General features: G+C 44.4%; 1 protein-coding gene across 1 annotated transcript; it reads right to left on the bottom strand.

Annotated features, from left to right (window-relative positions):
• Nucleotides 1-3,253: 3,253 nt before the first annotated feature.
• Nucleotides 3,254-18,955, bottom strand: polr1b (RNA polymerase I subunit B). The gene is made up of 15 exons (XM_014154234.2): nt 18,710-18,955; nt 14,658-14,825; nt 14,373-14,519; nt 12,541-12,673; nt 12,229-12,365; nt 11,825-12,048; nt 10,853-11,024; nt 10,383-10,554; nt 9,934-10,215; nt 9,469-9,602; nt 9,146-9,316; nt 5,605-5,761; nt 5,204-5,400; nt 4,816-5,066; nt 3,254-4,671 (listed from the first exon to the last, which is right to left on the bottom strand). Exons 1-15 carry the CDS (start codon nt 18,884-18,886, stop codon nt 3,789-3,791), a joined length of 3,405 nt encoding a protein of 1,134 aa, XP_014009709.1. The 5' UTR covers nt 18,887-18,955; the 3' UTR covers nt 3,254-3,788.
• Nucleotides 18,956-19,394: the final 439 nt, after the last annotated feature.

Below are 19,394 nucleotides of genomic sequence, written 5' to 3'. Positions count from 1 at the left end.
TGCCAGTTCCTTAGCTTGCTCCGTAACAGAGAGGCCGTATCTACTGTCTGAAAGGCACTCAATGCACGTAACTGACGTGAGGTTAATCCAGTCAATCGCGCACACACACTAGCTGAATATGCAGAGCTAGCGGGCAAATATTAACTATTAAGCTAGCTAGTACCTATTCCATTTATGTGGCCTCGTCAAAGATGGAATCTTTGCTATCGTCAATTTATTCCGAGATCAGCATGCAGATGATGTAAGTTAGTGCTTCAAAGTCCCTGTGATAAGGTTTGCGATAAACTGAAATCCAAACTGAACAGAACTACACTCTCTTCTAATTTAGCTTTTGCAACGAGACCATTAACTATATTTAAGACAATGGTCTCAAATAAAAATAAATAATATATTATCACTTGTGAATGATGCCCTGAATCAGAAACATACTTTTTTTAAATACTTTTTCGAATCATAGTCACACCTCATGTAGCCGAGCCCATAGGCCTATATGTTTTGCAAGGGGTTTAGAGCCTAACTGGCATACATAAGCAGCGTGTGTTTCAAGTTTGGGGAAAATAATTTTCACCATAAAAATGCACCTTCATAATAAAAGCTTTACATGCATAATTGCATTTGCGGTCACTTTTGATAATGGTGTTTTCCTGCTAATGGAATATTCCCGCTTATAGCCTACTGCCATGTGCGCATTGCTGTACTTATGTGAAGTGTCCCAGACTATGTTTGGAATATTTATTTCTCGCACAGAATAGGTTGACTTTTGTACTATGGGGGATAGTAGATTGACATAGGCTAGTGCTTTTGCTGTTCGTTATGCCTACTCATCTTGTTGGCTGATGAAAAGTAAATGTGGACAGCTCTTCCAATATGCACCTCGGAGTTGGATAAGGACACGCGCAGTTGTGTCCCGATATGTCTGTCTTCACTTGTAGCCTGTGAGAAAGACCCGATCATGATGGAGAGCATGCAGCACTCAGGGAGCAGGGCACAACAAAAGCATGGATTTTTTTTAGGGTGCATTACAGCCACAAAGGGGATGCCGTCGTGAAATTCGAGGCATTATCAAGTGCTTGTCAAATTGTGAATGTGAGACTAATGACGTGTGTTCAGCCTGCACAAAAAACAAAGCAGGGGGCCTCCCGGGTGGCGCAGTGGTCTAAGGCACTGCATCGCAGTGCTAGCTGTGCCACCAGAGATTCTGGGTTTGAGCCCAGGCTCTGTCGCAGCCGGCTGCGACCGGGAGGTCCATGGGGCGACGCACGATTGGCCCAGCATCTTCCGGGTTAGGGAGCGTTTGGCCGGCAGGGATATCCTTGTCTCATTGTGCACTAGCGACTCCTGTGGTGGGCCAGGCTCAGCACACGCTGACCAGGTTGCCAGGTGTACGGTGTTTCCTCCGACACATTGGTGCAGCTGGCTTCCGGGTTGGATGTGCGTTGTGTCAAGAAGCAGTGCGGCTAGGTTGGGTTGGGTTGTGTTTCGGAGGACGCATGGCTCTCGACCTTCGCCTCTCCCGAGTCCGTATGGGAGTTGCAGAGATGAGACAAGACTAACTACTACCAATTGGATACCATGAAATTGGGGAGAAAAAAAGGGCAAAAAAAACAACAAAAAACAAAGCAGAGCCTTGCAAGCGACTTTTTGCATCCTTAAAATGTATTACAAAAAATCTCAACATATAGCCCAACGTTTGTAGAACAACTAAATTAATCTAGATATAGGATGACCTATTTCTTTAACCGCTCAACACAGAATAGCCGCATGTGCGCACTCCCTCAAATAGTTTGTAGAATTTATTTTATTCAGCTTTGTTCAATTGTATTCTTCATACTATAAAGTAATATAAATAACGCCATGGAATTCTGAACAAATTAGTGTAGCCCACAGCTGTTTGGCATAGCCACCTTAGGACAACTCAGTATGCTATTCTGTTCTTCTGAAACAGACTACATTTTCTTCATATCATGCTTCTTTTAGACCTGTCCAAAATAAATCATGGATTTATTGTAAAGGTGTAGGCTATATTACATGGATTTATTATACTGTAGATGTTCCAAAGGTCTTCTTCAGTGGCTTGTAGGCTGTGTGGAAGCCAGGAGATGCTAAATGTGTATGTTAACGGTCAATTACCTTGAGTTATTTGCTTGACAATCACTGGCTGACAATTTTGTGACCGCCACAGCCCAAGTCTGATGAAACCAAGTTTGAACTCTTTGGCCTGAATGCCAAGCGTCACGTCTGGAGGAAACCAGGCACCGCTCATCACCTGGCCAATACCATCCCTACGGTGAAGCATGGTGGTGGTAGCATCCTGCTGTGGGGATGTTTTTCAGGGGCAGGGAGACTTGTCAGGATCGAGGGAATGATGAACGGAGCAAAGTACAGAGATTCTTGAAAACCTGCTCCAGGTGCAGCGACGCTCCCCCTCCAACCTGACAGAGGTTGCGAGGAGCTGCAGAGAAGAATGGGAGAAACTCCCCAAATATAGGTGTGCCAAGCTTGTACCGTTATACCCAAGACTCAAGGCTGTAATCGCTGCAAAAGGTGCTTCAACAAAGTACTGAGTAAAGGATCTGAATACTTATGTCAATGTGATTACATTTATTTTGAATACATTTGCAAAAATTCAAAAAAAACTGTTTTTGCTTTGTTATTATGTGGTATTGTGCGTAGATTGGGGTAAAAACACATTTTAATTAATGTTGCAATAAGGCTTTAACGTAACAAAATGTGGAAATAGTCAAGGGGTCTGAATACTTTCCGAATGTACTCTAAATGAAGATTGTTTCCAAAGGCCTGCATTAATGACATGGGTTTCTTGTAAAGGGAATTGTGAAAATCAAATCAACAGCTTTTCTTTCATCTTCAATGTGGGAGAAAGGGTGTAATAATTGTTTACATACCGAATGACGTGGCCTATTGCATTGTTCATTGTCTACTCTTAATGTAGTCAAATGTATAATATATTTTATCTGTTGGGGGAGGTAGGTAGCAGTGGGCTGGTGGGAGGAGCGGCTCATTGTAAATGGCTGGAACGGAATCAAACCCATGGAAACACTTCGTTCCATTGATTCCATTCCAGCCATTACAATGAGCCTGTCCTCCTGCAGCTCCTCCCACCAGCATCTTCTGGTAGGTATAAAAAACAGGACATAAGAAGCTAAAGCCCTGTGCACAACATTGTCTCCTTCAAGGTGCTGGTTATGACAGGAACAACTTGAATGTGTATTGATTGTCATTCTGAAGAGTAAAGTGTAGTTAGTCATTGACAAAACTCCTTTTATTACCTAGTAGTCACAATCGACTTTGTCTCATGCTCAATGTACACCATCACAATGTATTTTCTTAAGAGGATTTCACTCTAAATACACAATATTGTTTTGTAAATCAGTATATGTTAGACAGTTACTGTACAATATCTTTGTAACTTCTGAACATTTTTGGAAAATTCTATCTATCCTTGACCCAAGTCTCAATTCAGCCATAACTTATGATAGGTAGAGTCCATTCTGGACAACAAGAGGGGAAACCTCTCAAGCACTTGGCCATTCTGATGATCAGTATGGCTTTGTAGTTCAGGTAATTGTGTAAACTCCAGTAAGTTCTTTGCAATCATATTTTTTGCTTTTACATGTGACAGATTACATTTGGAGATAGGCCTTATGTTTTATATTAAAGGCTTTAGTATCTGACCACTCCCAGTCAAACACGGGAGAAGACAAACTTCCTGTGCACAATATAGCACTGTCTGTGGCTGGTGGGTAGACTGAACAAACTTCACATTGAATTCACTTCACGTCCAATTTGATTTTGATGTTCATCGCCGCCAGCTCGGCAACAAAGTAGCGGAAGACGTATGGCACAGACACCGTATCGATGGAGTCACTCTTGCCGCAGAGGAGGCAGACAGTCTTGCGGTGGCGTGTGGCCGACCAGTAGGGTGGTGGTTTCTCCAGTAGAGGGGACAGTAGGCTACCACAGTCCACACACACCTGTGCCACAGAGCGGTCAGAGCAGTTGAAGAGGCGGTCGTGGAGCAGGAAGGAGGTCCCGTGGGCCAGCAGGGCGTCGCGCTCCATCTCCCCGAAGCGGATGCCCCCCTGGATGTTCCTTCCGCCCACCGGCTGGTTGGTCACCTTGTCCCGCGCGCCAGTGGTCCTCACCTGGAACTTGTCGGAGACCATGTGACGCAGCCTCTGGTAGTAGACCACGCCGATGAAGATGTCCGCCTCTAGCTCCAGGCCGCTGAGGCCGCTGTAGAGGCGCTCGGTGCCGTAGTGGTTGTAGCCGGCAGCGCGCAACATGTCCCCAAAATGCTCCAGTGCCGAGTTCTCCTCGGAGAAAGTGAAGGGAGTGGCGTCGTGGCACAGGCCGTGGAGGGCGCCCGACTTGCCAGCCATGCTCTCGATGAGCATGCCGATGGTCATGCGGGAAGGGAAGCCGTGAGGGTTGAACAGAATGTCGGGGGTCATGCCGCTCTCTGTGAAGGGCATGTCCTCGGCAGGCCACAGGCGGCTCAGGATGCCCTTCTGCCCGTGGCGGCTGGCGAACTTGTCCCCGATGGTGGGGTTACGGGGCACTCGCACGGTGATGCAGACGCGCTTGAAGCGGCCCGAGCCAACGTCGTTGCTGCACACCTTGATGTTGTCTACTACACAGCTTTCTTGACTCCTACGAAAGCGAGGGAAAGACAGCAGGTTTTAAATTGCATTAGCCGCTGCATCTGGCCAACTCATCACCATAGAGTAGAGAAATAAATAGTCAACACTATGGTATGACAATGGAAAGAACATTAGGACAAACTGGATAACTCACTTGTAAAAGTTGACAAAGCTCTGCCCGGTGTTGAGGTTGATGTAGCTGTAGAAGGGGTCTCCATGTTGTAGCACTGCGCCGATGTAGGGCAGCCCATCAGTGTCCAGTTTGTCCATTACCTTGGGGTCACCGGGTTTGACCCCAAACACCAGGTTGTCCTCGCCCTTCATCTTCTCTGCCAGGTCTACCAGCTCAGTCTTGTAAACACAGCCATGACCAAAGCCCCTTTCCCATGACGACTTGTTCAGGATCTAGGCGCAAACAGAATTAAAATAGAACACTTACGCATGCACACACACCTTATACATGTATTCTACACACACCTGGTACAGTGAAATCAGCCAATGGGTAAATAAAAAGTGAATTTATGTATAGCTAGCTGTCTCACCATGGCGTCCTCCATGTCGTAGCCAGTGTAGGAGATCACAGCGACAATGGCGTTGGTGCCGATGGGGTAGTTGTCCATGTTGTAGTGGTCGTACATGACAGGCCTGACCAGAGGGCTCTGAGGCGTCTGAAGGCGGTACAGCTTGTTGTCCGAGCGGTCCTGGAACGAGTGGAGGGGGAAGCCCATTGTCTGTTTACCTGTGGAGGAGAAGATGAGTTACACCAACGGGATCATTTTTTAAAAGTCAGGCATTCTAGAAGAATAAAGCACATTTTTTCACATGTAGTGTTCTCTGTATAGGAATTAGCTAAAAACACTCAAATAAAAAAAAGGTATCTAAGGGTAACTGAACTCAGAAAACACCAGTGATGCCTGCTTCTGAAAACTTGGTGCAGCCTTACCCATCTGGCACTGGTACATGTTCCTGGGACTCTGGTTGTGGTCCGAGTAAGGGATGAAGTTAGCCACCACGCTCAGCATGCTGTGGAGGAAGAGCTCCTGGTGGGTGGTCACACCCGGCTCGATCTCATCCTCACTGATGCCCACGTTGATGTAGAGCTGTCAAACAGGAGAGAGAAGCTTTATTCACAAATGTTTCCTCAAACAGAATAAGGTACTGTCTCTAACTGTCCACACAAGAAGCAAACGTCACAGCATACTGTAGATTTGGGTGCATAAATGGGATTATAAACTGGGTAGTTCGAGCCCTGAATGCTGATTGGCTGAACGCTGAGGTACATCAGACCGTATACCACAGGTATGCCAAAACGTTTCTTTAATGCTCTAATTACATTTGTAACCAGCTTATAATAGCAATAAGGCACCTAGGGGTTTGTGGTATATTGCCAATATCCCATGGTTAAGGGCTGTATCCAGGCTCTCCGCGTTGCGTCCTGCATAAGGACAGCTTATGCAGTTGAATTTGAGATGTGTCTGTTACTTGAATTCTGTCAAGCATTTTTTTGGGTTGCAATCTGAGGTGCAGTTAACACCAACTAACTTATCCTCTGCAGCAAAGGTAACTGGGTCTTTCCTTTCCTGTGGCGGTCCTCATGAGAGCCAATTTCATCATAGCGCCTGATGGTTTTTGTGACTGCACTTATAGAAACTTTCAAAGGTCTTCACATTTTTGGGGATTGACTGACCTTCATGTCTTAAAGTAATGGACTGTCGTTTCTCTTTGCTTATTTGTGCTGTTCTTGCCATAATATGGACATGGGCTTTTATCAAATAGGGCCATCTTCTGTATACCACCCCTACCTTGTCACAACACAATTGATTGGCTCAAAACGCATTAAGGAAAGAAATTCCACAAATTACCTTTTAACAAGGCACACCTGTTAATTGAAATAAATTCCAGGTGACTACCTCATGAAGCAGGTTGAGAGAATGCCAAGAGTGTGCAAAGCTGTCATCAAGGCAAAGTGTGGCTACTTTGAAGAATCTCAAAATATATTTTGATTTGTTTAACACTTTTTTGGTTACTACATAACCAAAAAATAACTCTATAGAAGTTATTTCAACGTTTTGATTTCTTCACTATTATTCTACAATGTAAATTTTTTCTAAAAATAAAGAAAAACCCTTGAATGAGTAGGTGTGTACAAACTTGACAGGTACTGTAAGTATTCAGACCCTTTGCTATGAGAATCAAAATTGAGCTCAGGTGCCTCCTGTTTCCATTCATCATCCTTTCTACAACTTCATTGGAAGCCACCTGTGGTAAATTCAATTGACTGGACATGATTTGGAAAGGCACACACCTGTCTGTAAGGTCCCACAGTTGACAGTACCCGTCAGAGCAAAAACCAAGCCATGTGGTCGAAGGAAAGATGAACGGAGTAAAGTACAGAGATCCTTGATGAAAACCTGCTCCAGAGCTCTCAGGACCTCAGACTGGGGTGAAGGTTCACCTTCCAACAGAACAACGACCCTAAGCACACAGCCAAGACAATGCAGGAGTGGCTTCGGGACAAGTCTCAATATCCTTGAGTGGCCCAGCCAGAGCCTGGACTTTATCCCAATCAAACATCTCTGGAGAGACCTGAACATAGCTGTGCAGCAATGCTCCCCATTCAACCTGATCGAGCAGGGCTGCCCAACCCTCTTCCTGGAGATCTACCGGGTTTTCAGTCCAAACCTAATTTAACACACCTGATTCTACTTATTAGCTGCTCAACAAGACCTTAACTCGCTGAATCAGATATGCTAAACTAGGGTTGTAATGAAAACCTACAGGACAGTATATCTCCAGGAAGAGGGTTGGGCAGCCCTGTGATAGAGCTTGAGATGATTTGCAGAGAAGAATAGGAGAAACTCCCCAAATTCAGGTGTGCCAAGCTTGTAGCGTCATACCCAAGAAGACTCGAGACTGTCGTCGCTGCCAAAGGTGCTTCAACAAAAGTAAAGGGTCTGAATACCTATGTAAATTGATTTCATTTAAAAAATATATAAATTAGCAAACATTTCTAAAAGCCTGTTTTTGCTTTGTCATTATGGGGTATTGTATGTAGATTGAGGGGGGGGAAAACTATCCATTTTAGAATAAGGCTTTAACGAAACATGGAAAATGTCAAGGGGTCTGAATACTTTCCCCGAAAGCACTGTATTCTTTTTAAAAGCAGACACTGAATATGAGCATAGTTTAGTTATTATTTACACTTTGGATGGTGTATCAATACACCCAGTCCCTACAAAGAAACAGGCCTCCTTCCTAACTCAGCTGCCGGTGAGGAAGGAAACCATTCAGGGATTTCACCACGTGGCCAATGGTTACTGTAAAACAGAGTTTAATGGCTGTGGTAGGAGAAAACTGAGGATGGATCAACATTATAGTTACTCCACAATACTAACCTAAATGACAGAGTGAAAAGATGGAAGCCTGTACAGAATAAACACATTCCAAAACATGCATCATGTTTGCAATAAGGCACTAAAGTAAGAGTGCAAAACAATTGGTAAAGAAATTAACTTAATGTCCTACATACAAAGCATTATGTTTGGGAAAAAATCTAACACAACACATCACTAAGTACCACCTTATATTTTTAAGCATGGTGGTGGCTGCATCATGTTATGGGTATGCTTGTCATCGGCAAGGACTAGGGAGTTGTTTTTAGGATAAAAAGAAATGGACTAGAGCTAAGCACAGGCAAAATCCTATAGGAAAACCTGGTTGTCTACTTTCCAACAAACACGGAGACAAATTCCCCTTTCAGCAGGACAATAACCTAAAACACAAGGCCAAATATACACTGGAGTTGCTTACCAAGACAACATTACTGTTCCTGAGTGGACTAGTTAGAGTTTTGACTTAAATCTGTTTGAAAATCTATGGCAAGATTTGAAAATGTCTGTCTAAAAATGATCAACCACCAACTTCATAGAGATTGAAGAATTTAAAAAATAACAAATATTGTACAATCCAGACGTGCAAAGCTCTAAGAGAGACTTACCTAGAAAGCTGATTCAATAAATGTTAGGTGATTCTAACATGTATGACTCAGGGGTGTGAATTCTTATGTAAATGTGATATTTCTGTATTTCATTTAATATATTTGCAAACATTTATTTAAAAAAAATCACTTTGTCATTGTGGGGTATTGTGTGTAGATGGGTGAGATTCTTTTTTTTTTTTATTACAACAAAATGTGTAATAAGTCAAGTGGTATGAATACTTTCTGAAGGCACGGTCAGACTAACCATCTACAAGTAACTAGGTACTGACATGACACTACAAACCAAACTCAAGAAACAACTTCCAACAATTACTGTAATGACTGTCCTAGAGTTGACAAAACAAAGAATCACTGACAATACCCTCAGCTTGAAAACTAGTTTGAAAGCATTCCTTCTTGTCCCAGAGGCTACGATTAGTATCTAGGGGGTTTACTAAGGATGCCCAGGAATTGAGAGATTTTAAGCAGCTTGCGACTGTAGTACCTGTTCAAAGGTGCCGATCAGTTCCTGCTGGCCCAGGGCCAGGTTGCGGACAGGCCGCACCATGCGGCAGGGGGTGGTGAAGAGGTACAGGCCTGGGTACATGCTGGCCTTGCTGGTCTGGGGAACCAGAACTATCTCAGTCCAGGGAGGGATCTTCTTCTCCTTCAACACCTGCAAGAGAGTGGCATGAACAAGAATGAGTAAGAGGCAGAAAAACACAACTAGCTGCCACTATTCATGTGTGATGAATTATCTATTACATAAGTGAGTGATGATCAAACCCATGTTATAACTGCAGATGGTTAGAAGATGCCCTGCCTTACCTTGAACCTGCGGAGGGAGTCTGCGAGGAAGGGGGCCAGCTCAGTCTCTACCCAACCCACCATGGCACCATCCAGGAGCACAGGATAGCAGTCAGTGTAGGCCTTGCCAGGAGAACCATCCACAGGAGTCACACCTGGAGGAGAATGATGGGACAACACAATCGCATATAAATGACTGAGCATTTTCACACATCGACACACAGTATGTACGAATAAACCTTAGGACCCAATAGGTTCCAGCTGCATGCTAATCACAGTGAGTGACATAACCTTGGATATCCTGTCACGTTGAATCCCAGGCCTTTGTGTTTTACTTTGGACACATGTTCAGTGTTTGTCATGTACAACTACCCCATTGGAAACAACAGCATCGTCTCTGATCTCCAACACGGGCTACGACATGGAGGACGCCATAGCGAGGCAGCTAGCTATACATTCACAATTCCCAGGTTTGTCTGTACTCACCGAGGGAGCAGAGCAGGGCAGGGAGGGTGGTGGTGGGCAGGGCCGGGGCTATGATTTCACAGTGGGCCGTCATGTGGTTCATGAGGCCGCAGGGCTCTCCGTCGGGGGTGTGCACGGGGCACAGGAAGCCCCAGGACTCGGGCAGCAGACGACGTACGGAGGTGGTCCTCATCTTGGCAAAGGCTGCCCCTCTGTGCACGCAGCGGAAGTGGGACAGGTAGCGGATGAAGTTGAGCTTGTCGGCCACCACACACAGTCCCGTGTTCTGGAGCATGCCCAGACCTGACGGCAGGAGGGAAGAGGAACAGAATGTCAGGACCAGCATGTGTTTCTAGGTAACTTACACGTCATGTATATCTGCATAACTCAAAGTAAAACACCGGGAGAAAAATAGAACAGTGGATACGTTGTAATGACAAATAAGTAGAATGTTTTGTATCACAGCATACCCGTCTTTGAAGTGAGATTCCCAGTGGCTAGCAGATACTCAAAGGGATGGGTAACATCAGAGCCCATGTTGAACATCTTCACCAGATTATCAGAGCTCACCCCACCAGTCAGCCTATGGGCCCTCTTGTCCATAGCCAGTTTCACAGACACCATCCAGGCAGCCATCTTCTCCTATCATCACATTGCAAATGGTTAACGCACATCCTACAGAGTAATTATATGACCTGGAGGAGAACTAGAGTGTGATTTAATACCAAGGCCTTACAGTCAAGGTTACACTGCTAGCATTCTGGCCTGAAAATGTTGTGGTGTTTTTACATTACACATGCCAAACATGACAACTTCGGTTCCCCAAAATGTTGTAGTATATTCACAATAAATAGTTTTTGATTCACCAATATGTCGGATCCAGAACTGTTCATCATTTGTCAGTAGTAGAGTGCAGAGCTGTCCTGATGTCTGAACTGACCTTGAGAAACATTAGGTAAAGCCGTCCTGGCGTGAGCACCTCCTGACACATCAGACTGTCCGGGTTCTCCTCCATACACTCCTGCTTGGCAAACGTGAACAGCTTCCGCGTCATCAGACACAGCAGGTAGAACTTCTCCACATCCGACTTCAGGTGGATACAGATGCACTGGCTGAACAGAGAGAACACATTCCATAAAGAGTGTGTGCGTGTGTTGGTAGAGCACGGTGCTTGCAACGTCAGGATAGTTGGTTAGATTCCAAGTACCACCCATACACCAACAAAAATTAAATATATCCACTCATGACTAAGTCACTTTGAATAAAAGTATCTGCTATAGGCATTCACTCCATGGCCACGGTATGTGGACACCCTTTCAAATTAGTGTATTTGGCCATTTCAGCTACACCAGTGGCGGACAGGTGTATAAAAATCGAGCACACAGCCATGCAATCGCCATAGACAAACATTGGAGGTAGAATGGCACGTACTGAAGAGCTCAGTGACGTTCAACGTGGCACCGTCATAGGATGGCACCTTTCCAACAATTCGGTTCATCAAATTTCTGCCCTGCTAGAGCTGACCCGGTCAATGTCTTTAGAAATGTGGATAACTCAATTAAAAATGAAAAGCCGAAATGTCTTGAGTCAATAAGAATTCAACCCCTTTGTTATGGCAAGCCTAAATAAGTTCAAGAGTAAACATTTGCTTAACAAGTCACATAAGTTGCATGGACTGCATTACTTTTTGAATGACTACCTCATCTCTGTACCCCACACATACAGATAATTGTAAGGTCCCTCAGTCGAGCCGTGAATTTCAAACACAGATTCAACTGTAAAGACCAGGGAGGTTTTCCAATGCCTTGCAAAGAAGGGCACCTATTGGTAGATGGGTAAAAAAAAAAAGAAGCAGACATTGAATATCACTTTGAGCATGGTGAAGTTATTACTAACACACACAAACACTTACTCTAGCAGGTAGTTGGCACACTGTTCGTGGGTGTACCACTCTGGCAGGTTCATCTTGACCCGGAAGCGCTCGCCCAGGTAGTTGAGCACCTTGCCGCGGGTGATGCAGCCCTCCTCCATGACGAGTCGCAGCATCTCAGACACACAGCTCTTGTAGAAGGAGTTCGCCTCACGACCTTTGATCAGCTCCTGGTAAATCTGGAAGTCTGTGAAGTCCACTAGAGCCTGGCCAAAACAGAACGGCAATGTGGTTAAAATTTTAAATATATACCTTAATTTCATACAGTATAGGCCATATGGCCCAATTCTCATAACATTCTTATGTGTCGCATGCATAAAAACCTAATGGACAGACTTTAATGTCACATGCAAGTTCCTATTCCAAATATCACTGCTCCATCTCACCTTTAGTGCAAAGCCCAGGGGGAGGAAGAAGAGCTCTTTCTGGTATATGAAGTTGAGCATCACAGTCCCGTTGTCCAGGTAATGCAGGTTCATATTGATAGCGGTGTGCTCCTCCTTCACACAGTGCATTGAGATACCTGGGGAGACAGACAAAGAATAGCTTTAGCGTTTGTCTGCATCAAGGCGATAGGACTGCAATAATCAATGTTAGGCTACTTATAGTAGGCCATGGGTCTCAACTGCTCCAACAATGCAATGTTCGGCTTGTACATTAACACCCTCCACATACTGTACATTAACTGCCTTGCGTACCATACTGAGTGTATCCCTGGCCTCTGTTCTTCCACTTCGGCCTTGACATAGCGATAGGGTAGTTCCTCCTTGGCATGATCAGCATGCGAATAACCTTCTCGTTCCCATTCACAATAAAATAACCACCCATTTCCTGTTTCATTGAGGATGGAGAGAAAGAGAGATTGAATCTAAAGAAATGTAAAGACGCATGCAAACTGTAAAACGTAAGTGTAAAAGCATAAAAATGTGCCTTGATTTTTGCATCGAAGCATAAATGATCAGATTGACTGGTTCCCACAGATCAGGGTTTTCCGTTATGAAAATGTGGTGCAGGACATTTGATCGGCAGCATTTTCATTTAACGGACATATATGCAATGGGTACATAACCTGACTAAGGTGGCCACCCAGAGAACGTGAAGTTAAAAATGCACCTTTTAATAAAGCATTCCACGTATCATGGCATTTGCAGGCCTACTATTCATAATGTGATAAGTAGACTGAATAGTCATAATTTAGGCTAATAATATAACTCAGCTTTCTTTGGACAGAAAAAAACAGTGGCACTGACCCAACAATGTTAACGAGTGAATATGCTCAGTGCAGTGAGCACTCACCAAGGACATGGCTGATCATTTTGATAACTAAAAGAGATTAGTCTTTTGTCTTCTCTTTACAGCTTCCCCTAGCTTTTTTTTTTTTTTAAAGCTAGAGGAAGCTAACGATCCTCTGTGGCCAAATCATGCTTTAGTAACCTATTTTGAATGATTGTATTTAGTAGGCTAATTAGGCTATATCATTTTGTCAATTTACTTAGGGAAAGCTTCACCTAGCCTTCAGAAGGTGCAACCTATGAGCCTATGTTAATCTACTATCCCCATAGAAGAAAAGTTTACATATTCTATTGGTCAGCTTGTCTAGAAAGAAATAGCCCAAACGGACTCAGGGACAATATAACAAATTCACACAACCAGTAGGCCTAGGCTACATGAAAAGAATTAAACGTTAAAAAGCAATACATCTGATGCATCAGATCAGAACGTTTAGTTTAGAAATAATAGTTTATCAACTATTTCTAAACATTAGCAGCGCAGTAATGCATTTGGCTACTGGACAATGAAAGATAGTTGAAAACGAATAGAAAATGAGAATTAGGCTAATGGTTTTAATGGCATATGGAAGTCTTTATGAAATAACTGCCTTCACGGATTTTGTCAGATTTTGTCTAGGATAGTTTAAAGCAAGGTAAAACATGCCTCATAATATGTACTAAAACGTTAATGTTTCAAACAATTAAGTAGCTATAGGTTTTCAAAATGTATACTGCCTCCAGCTCATTGCGAAGTGGTATGTGACGCGCTGATGAAGCCTGCCTTCTGTTGACTATGCATTTGAATGGCGAATGGAGAGGCCGCTTCAATTACCAGTTGAGAAATAAAAATATTAGCAATTTTTAAACACACGAGTGCATTTAGAATCGTTGCACAATGGCTGGGCTTGTAAAAGTGCCGCCTGACAGACTTTCCGTTCAAAGGCTCTATCTGCATGCTGTGCCCATGTGATAAGATAAATAACTAATATGCACACGTGGTAATTTCATTCCACGGATTTATGCAAATGAACCCATAGACCGACAAGCATGACCGGTCAAATGTATTTACATAGAAATACCAGTTTATCAATGAATAGGCTAAAAAGCCTTATTTCGCAATGGGATTTTTTTTTTCTTCCCCCAGACAAATTGGCCGATGGCAATTTTATTTAAAGGCTTTATTTATTTTTTTACGCCCAAAAGCCGGCTATTACCGGCTAAAGGAAACCCTGCCGGTAGGAACAGTGCCATTCCCCTACCTCAGCCTCCTCATGGTGCTCAATGAGCTCTTTGGGAGGGAGCCCATGCAGGTTACACAGCCTAGACTTCACCATGATGGGCAACTGGCCCAGAGACTGCTTGATGATGCCTTTGGGAACCCCATTCACGGACCAGCTGACATCTGCCTGTGAAGGATCACAGCACAAAATTTAAATTCATCACAATGGGCAAGTCTTGTGATAGATTGTAGAAAGACCTTGTCTTGAACGTCATATACAGTACAATCCAGATTTGACACGTGTTGGGTTTGCAGGCAAGCTTACCACAAGCTTTCCCCGGTAGGAGCAGCGTCTCCCTCTGCACTCTGCTGGGAACACCCTCAGGTCCCGGCAGATGCTTCCTTTGCCCACCACTGGTTTAAAGATGGTGGCCTCCACAAATGCCAGGCTGATCCGGTCATTTTTAAACATAAACTCCAAGGGACGGATGGACTGAAAAGGAGAAATGGAACAAACATTTTCACATGAACTCTCCAAACCCATGGTTTTGCATGACAGATACCAACTACAACCAGGTAGCTGCATCGTTACAGATTGTTACACCAGATAATGCGAGTTAACCTAAAAATGTTGGTATCCATTACTGTGAGTTACAGGTTAGGTACTGTTGTATAGCACATCATTTTCAACCAACCTTAACCTTGTCAATTTCAAATCTCTCATTGATTGAGACAGGTGGGTCTGCCCCAAAGTGCCGCATGTCATGACACCCGTCTTAATCAATGACACAAGATTTGAAATGGACAAGATGGCGGCGTACAAGTTGTTGGATTAACAAAATTGTGCCGGAAGAAATGGCAGCAGTTTTACGGGCGCCCAACCAATTGTGCTATTATGTGTTTTTTTCGTAACTTATTTTGTACATAATGTTTCTGCAACCGTATCTTACTGCAAAAAAAGAGCTTCTGGATATCAGGACAGCGATCACTCACCTCGGATTAGACAAAGATTTTTTCTACAACAAAGACAACGCACAAGACATTCTCCAAACACCCCACAGGACCGACAACCCCATTATTTGCAAGAGGAAGCGACGCAGGTACAGAGGACAAAGAGCCGGATGCCTGGTCAGGACCCGGAGAAGGCAACTGGGAAAGCTGACGTTACCGTCAATACTACTCGCCAACGTGCAATCATTGGACAATAAATTAGACGAGGTACAATCACGAATATCCTACCAACGGGACATGAAAAACTGTAATATCCTATGTTTCACGGAATCGTGGCTGAATGACGATATGGATATTCAGCTAGCGGGATATACGCTGCACCGGCAAGATAGAACAGCAAACTCAGGTAAGACGAGGGGGGGGGCGGTCTGTGCATATTTGTAAACAACAGCTGGTGCACAAAATCTAAGGAACTCTGTAGATTTTTCTCGCCTGAAGTAGAGTATATTGTGATAAATTGCAGGCCACACTACTTGCCTAGAGAGTTTTCAGCTATACTTTTCGTGGCTGTTTATTTACCACCACAGATAGATGCTGGCACTAAGACCGCACTCAGTGAGCTGTATAAGGAAATAAGCAAACAGGAAACCACTCACACAGAGGCGGCGCTCCTAGTGGCCGAAGAGTTTAACGCAGGGAAACTTAAATCAGTTCTACCTAATTTCTATCAACATGTTAAATGTGCAACCAGAGGGGGAAAAAAAAAATTCTAGATCACCTGTACTCCACACACAGAGACGCGTACAATCTCTCCCTCGCCCTCCATTTGGTAAATCCGACCACAACTCTATCCTCCTGATTCCTGCTTACAAGCAAAAATTAAAGCAGGAATGACCAGTGACTCGGTCTATAAAAAAAGTGGTCAGATGAAGCAGATGCTAAACTACAGGACTGTTTTGCTATCACAGACTGGAACAAGTTCTGGGATTCTTCCGATGGCATTGAGGAGTACACCACATCAGTCACTGGCTTAATCAATAAGGGCATCAAGGACGTCATCCCCAAAGTGACTGTACGTACATACCCCAACCAGAAGCCATGGATTACAGGCAACATTCGCACTGAGCTAAAGGGTAGAGATGCCGCTTTTAAGGTGCGGGACTCTAACCCGGAAGCTTAAAAGAAATCCTGCTATGCCCTGTGACGAACCATCAAACAGGCAAAGCGTCAATACAGGGCTAAGATTGAATCATACTACACCGGCACCGACGCTGGTCTTATGTGGCAGGGCTTGAAAACTATTACAGACTACAAAGGGAAGCACAGCTGCAAGCTGCCCAGTGACACGAGCCTACCAGACGAGCTAAATCACTTCTATGCTCGCTTCGAGGCAAGCAACACTGAGGCATGCATGAGAGCATTAGCTGTTCCGGACGACTGTGTGATCACGCTCTCCGTAGCCGACGTGAGTAAGACCTTTAAACAGGTCAACATACACAAGGCTGCGGGGCCAGACGGATTACCAGGACGTGTGCTGACCAACTGTCAGGTGTCTTCACTGACATTTTCAACATGTCCCTGATTGAGTGTGTAATAACAACATGTTTCAAGCAGACCACCATAGTCCCTGTGCCCAGGAACACAAAGGCAACCTGCCTAAATGACTACAGACCCGTAGCACTCACGTCCGTAGCCATGAAGTGCTTTGAAAGGTTGGTAATGGCTCACATCAACACCATTATCCCAGAAACCCTAGACCCACTCCAATTTACATACCACCCAAACAGATGCACAGATGATGCAATCTCTATTCCACTCCACACTGCCCTTTCCCACCTGGACAAAAGGAACAATTATGTGAGAATGCTATTCATTGACTACAGCTCAGCGTTCAACACCATAGTACCCTCAAAGCTCATCAATAAGCTAAGGATCCTGGGACTATACACCTCCCTCTGCAACCGGATTCTGGACTTCCTGGCGGGCCACCCCCAGGTGGTGAGGGTAGGTAGCAACACATCTGCCACGCTGATCCTCAACACTGGAGCTCCACAGGGGTGCGTGCTCAGTCCCCTCCTGTACTCCCTGTTCACCCACGACTGCATGGCCGAGCACGGCTCCAACACCATCACTAAGTTTGCAGACAACAACAGTGGTAGGCCTGATCACAGACAACGATGATACAGCCTATAGGGAAGAGGTCAGAGACCTGGCCATGTGGTGCCAGAATAACAACCTATCCCTCAACGTAACCAAGTCTAAGGAGATGATTGTGGACTACAGGAAAAGGAGGACCGAGCACGTCCCCATTCTCATCGACGGGGCTGTAGTGGAGCAGGTTGAGAGCTTCAACATTTACGTCATTTAGCAGACGCTCTTATCCAGAGCAACTTACAGTAGTGAATGCATACATTTCATGCATTTTTTTTGTACTGCCCCCCAAGTTCCTCAGTTTCCACATCAACAACAAACTAGAACGGTCCAAACACATCAAGACAGTCGTGAAGAGGGCACGACAAAGCCTATTCCCCCTCAGGAAACTAAAAAAAATTGCCATGGGTCCTGAGATCCTCAAAAGGTTCTACAGCTGCAACGTCGAGAGCTCCTGAGTGGTTGCATCACTGCCTGGTATGGCAATTGCTTGGCCTCTGACCGCAAGGCACTACAGAGGGTAGTGTGACCGGCCCAGTACATCACAGGGGCTAAGCTGCCTGCCATCCAGGACCTCTACACCAGGCGGTGTCAGAGGAAGGCCCAAAAAAATTGTCAAAGACCCCAGCCACAGACTGTTCTCTCTACTACCGCATGGCAAGCGGTACCGGAGTGCCAAGTCTAGGACAAAAAGGCTTCAACAGTTTTTACCCCCAAGCCATAAGACTCCTGAACAGGTATTCAAATGGCTACCCGGACTATTTGCATTGTGTGCCCCCCCTACCTCAATTGGGCCGACCAACCAGTGCTCCCGCACATTAGCTAACCGGGCTATCTGCATTGTGTCCCACCCACCACCCCCTCTTTTACGCTACTGCTACTCTCTGTTCATCATATATGCATAGTCACTATAACCATATTTACATGTACATACTACCTCAAATCAGCCTGACTAACCGGTGTCTGTATGTAGCCTCGCTACTGTATATAGCCTGTCTTTTTACTGTTGTTTTATTTCTTTACCTACCTATTGTTCACCTAATACCTTATCTGCACTATTGGTTAGAGCCTGTAACTAAGCACGTGACAAATAAACTTTGATTTGATTACTTCATGGAGCAAAATATTATTTTTATAATGGAGCGTTTTCAAAATCCTAAACGCACCACTTGCAAGTGGACACAGACATTTAAAAAATATACGTTTGGCCAACATTGTGGCTTGGGGAGGCACGGCTGACACAGCACTGACTGTCCCACGTGAAAGTTCCCCTACCTGTACAGCACGACACAGTCCATCTGAAACTGCTTGGTCAAACGACTCAATATGAGCCTTCGTTAGGTCCTGAACAGCGGCATGTTGTTTTTCCTTCGGTATGCCGAAGCCTGCTTCTGTTAAATGTTTAAGGCTTGGACTTGTCAGTAAACTACTCCACTTATTCGCAAAATCCATGCTTATTCTTGTTTACCACATGCGCATAGTTACACAGGAAGTACAATCGTTGTAATAGGAAGTGAGTGAAAGGTCAATTCCTTTAAAGGGACAGAATCCAATTTTCAGAGCTATCAAACAAAATCAAAACCGTCTTTTTAAAAGTGATTGTATTAGTTTGGTTGACTATTCATAGAAGTGAGAAAAAGAAGGAATTACCAAACAGCATCTAAAGTGTAATGCTATGTCTAAATCATTTTCAGCATCAAAGATCATGTCCACTGTAACCAAACAGCTAGAGGTCTATAGATATCAGATCTCAGTTGCTCTATGTAGATTATGGCCGTGTTAGAGAGCATCAAAACCGTGATAAATGGGTAAATTGTGACTGATTGACAACGGGCGTGTTTCTCTGCTCAGCTGTCGCCTGCCAGATCTTACAATGCCTGGATAGGTATTTTACATATAAGCCAATCGCATATGTTATAGCAATCTGTCAGTCTGACGTGGCACACAACCATTGGTTGAT

Source organism: Salmo salar, chromosome ssa18 (assembly GCF_905237065.1).
Source record: "Salmo salar chromosome ssa18, Ssal_v3.1, whole genome shotgun sequence".
NCBI lineage: Eukaryota > Metazoa > Chordata > Actinopteri > Salmoniformes > Salmonidae > Salmo > Salmo salar.
This window is presented reverse-complemented; position numbering and strand designations above follow the sequence as displayed.

What these genes read in the sequence shown, in the direction of transcription:
- polr1b (XM_014154234.2), bottom strand. Translation starts at nt 18,886, where the DNA reads ATGGATTTTGCGAATAAGTGGAGTAGTTTACTGACAAGTCCAAGCCTT. An exon ending in CCAGGGATACACTCAGTATG is followed by an intron (nt 12,366 to 12,540) that starts GTACGCAAGGCA and finishes CTGTCTCCCCAG; the next exon opens with GTATCTCAATGCACTGTGTG. An exon ending in CCCTGGGCTTTGCACTAAAG is followed by an intron (nt 12,049 to 12,228) that starts GTGAGATGGAGC and finishes TGTTTTGGCCAG; the next exon opens with GCTCTAGTGGACTTCACAGA.